The sequence below is a fragment of the Monopterus albus genome, unplaced genomic scaffold (genome assembly GCF_001952655.1).
Source record: "Monopterus albus unplaced genomic scaffold, M_albus_1.0 scaffold46.1, whole genome shotgun sequence".
NCBI lineage: Eukaryota > Metazoa > Chordata > Actinopteri > Synbranchiformes > Synbranchidae > Monopterus > Monopterus albus.
Genome location: NW_018127926.1, coordinates 1,740,139 through 1,741,991, shown reverse-complemented (window position 1 = coordinate 1,741,991; position 1,853 = coordinate 1,740,139). Strand labels below are relative to the sequence as shown.

The following is a 1,853-nucleotide window of genomic DNA, read 5'->3' as shown; positions in this document are numbered from 1 at the left end:
ATGGTCTCACATGTTCTTCAAGCACCTTCTGATACACAGTAGAATTCATGGTGGATTCTATGATGGTGAGCTGACCAGGTCCTGCTGCAGCAAAGCAGCCCCAAACCATGACACTTCCACCTCCATGCTTCACAGTTGGTATGAGGTTCTTTTCCTGGAATGCTGTGTTTGGTTTACGCCAAACGTGTCCTCTGCTCTGGTGTCCAAATAATTCAATTTTGGACTCATCTGTCCAAAGAACATTATTCCAGAAGTCCTGGTCTTTGTCAACATTCTCTCTGGCAAATGTCAGTCTGGCCTTGATGTTTCTCGTAGAGAGCAAAGGTTTCCTCCTTGCACACCTCCCATGCAAGTTAAACTTGTGCAGTCTCTTTCTGATTGTAGAGGCATGAACTTCTACATCAACAGCAGCCAGAGCCTGCTGTAGGTCTCGATGACATTTTAGGGTTTTTGGAGACCTCTTTTAGCATCTTGCGGTCTGCTCTTGGGGTGAACTTTCTGGGGCGACCAGACCTGGGCATGTTGGCAGTTGTTTTGAAAGCCCTCCACTTGTAGACTATCTTCCGGACAGTGGAATGGCTGATTTCAAAATCTTTTGAGAGCTTTTTAGATCCCTTACCAGACTCATAGGCTGCTACAGTGTTTTTTCTGAAGGCCTCTGACAGCTCTTTTGCTCTCACCATGGTGCTCACTCTCACTTCAGCAGTCAAGAGCACACCAAACTAAATGTCTCAGGTTTAGATAGGGCAAGCCTCATTCAAAATGCTGAGTAACGATCTACTAATTATGTGCACCTGGTGTGATATACCTGTGTGTGATTTGAGCCATTTTAAGAGGGCATACATGTGAGGGTGAGCTATCTTTTTCCTCAGTTAGAATAGGCATTTTTGTTGAATTACATTTACAGAAGATCTTGAAAAGACTTTTCTTCAGTTTTAATTATTGTTAATATTGAGATTAAATAACCATATATTAAAAATGTTACAAAATACACATGCTTTCAAAGGGTATCCTAATTTTTTCACATGACTGTAAACTCACTGCTGCTGACTTTGACAGCTCTATGTCCGGTTGGATCAGGATCTCACACCAGCTGGTTCTGCACCCTGCCCCTAAAATGTGTTCATGTGCACCAAGTGTAGCTGTGTTTACCAGTTGGTGTTGTCACTATGTTCTTGTAGGGTTTCACGTACGTCGCTCCCTCAGTCCTGGAAAACATCAAAGAAAAGTTCTTGTATGAGCCAAAAATCCGCTCACCACGACGGATCATGGACAGCCCGAGGACGCCTCTCAGGTACGTTAGCCTGTTTGCAGGAAGCACATCAGAGACCAGGGTGTCTGTCGTGAAGTGTGATGTACGGTTTGACACTGGTAAAACTGTTGTATGCCTAATAGGTTTTGGTTGTTTCACATTTATCATTTTCTTCGTTGTGTTGGTGTACATTTCAGTTTTTTTGTTGTTTTTGTGAGAAAAAGTCAATTTATTTTGAAAAGAGAAGACTAATAAAAAGATATATTTCTCTATATGAAATTTATTATGCATTCTAACAAAATCAACTCTAACACAATTAAAAATGTGATGACATATAACCAAAGAAAATTACTTGAGTAGGATTATAATATAGTTCAGTATTTGCTTCCTTATTTTTCACTCCTTATACAGGTTAGCTATTGTGACCTGGAACTTGTAACCTTCACACTTTTAATCATTTCACTTTAATTAAAACATGATCATAAAATGGAAATTAAAGCAAAATGTAAATGAAAATATGACTAAACTACTAGTTCTTTCCCTGATGTTCCATAACACACAATTGTCTGTACTGTTGGACACACAGTTTCAATGCAAACAC

General features: G+C 40.0%; 1 protein-coding gene across 1 annotated transcript in view; it reads left to right on the top strand.

Annotated features, from left to right (window-relative positions):
• rps6kb1b (ribosomal protein S6 kinase b, polypeptide 1b) overlaps positions 1–1,853 on the top strand; it is a 19,445-nt gene that overhangs the window by 8,010 nt on the left and 9,582 nt on the right. Inside the window, exon 14 of the mRNA XM_020600260.1 lies at positions 1,182–1,294. Coding sequence (XP_020455916.1) covers positions 1,182–1,294 — 113 coding nt within the window. The remainder of the gene's footprint in view (positions 1–1,181; positions 1,295–1,853) is intronic.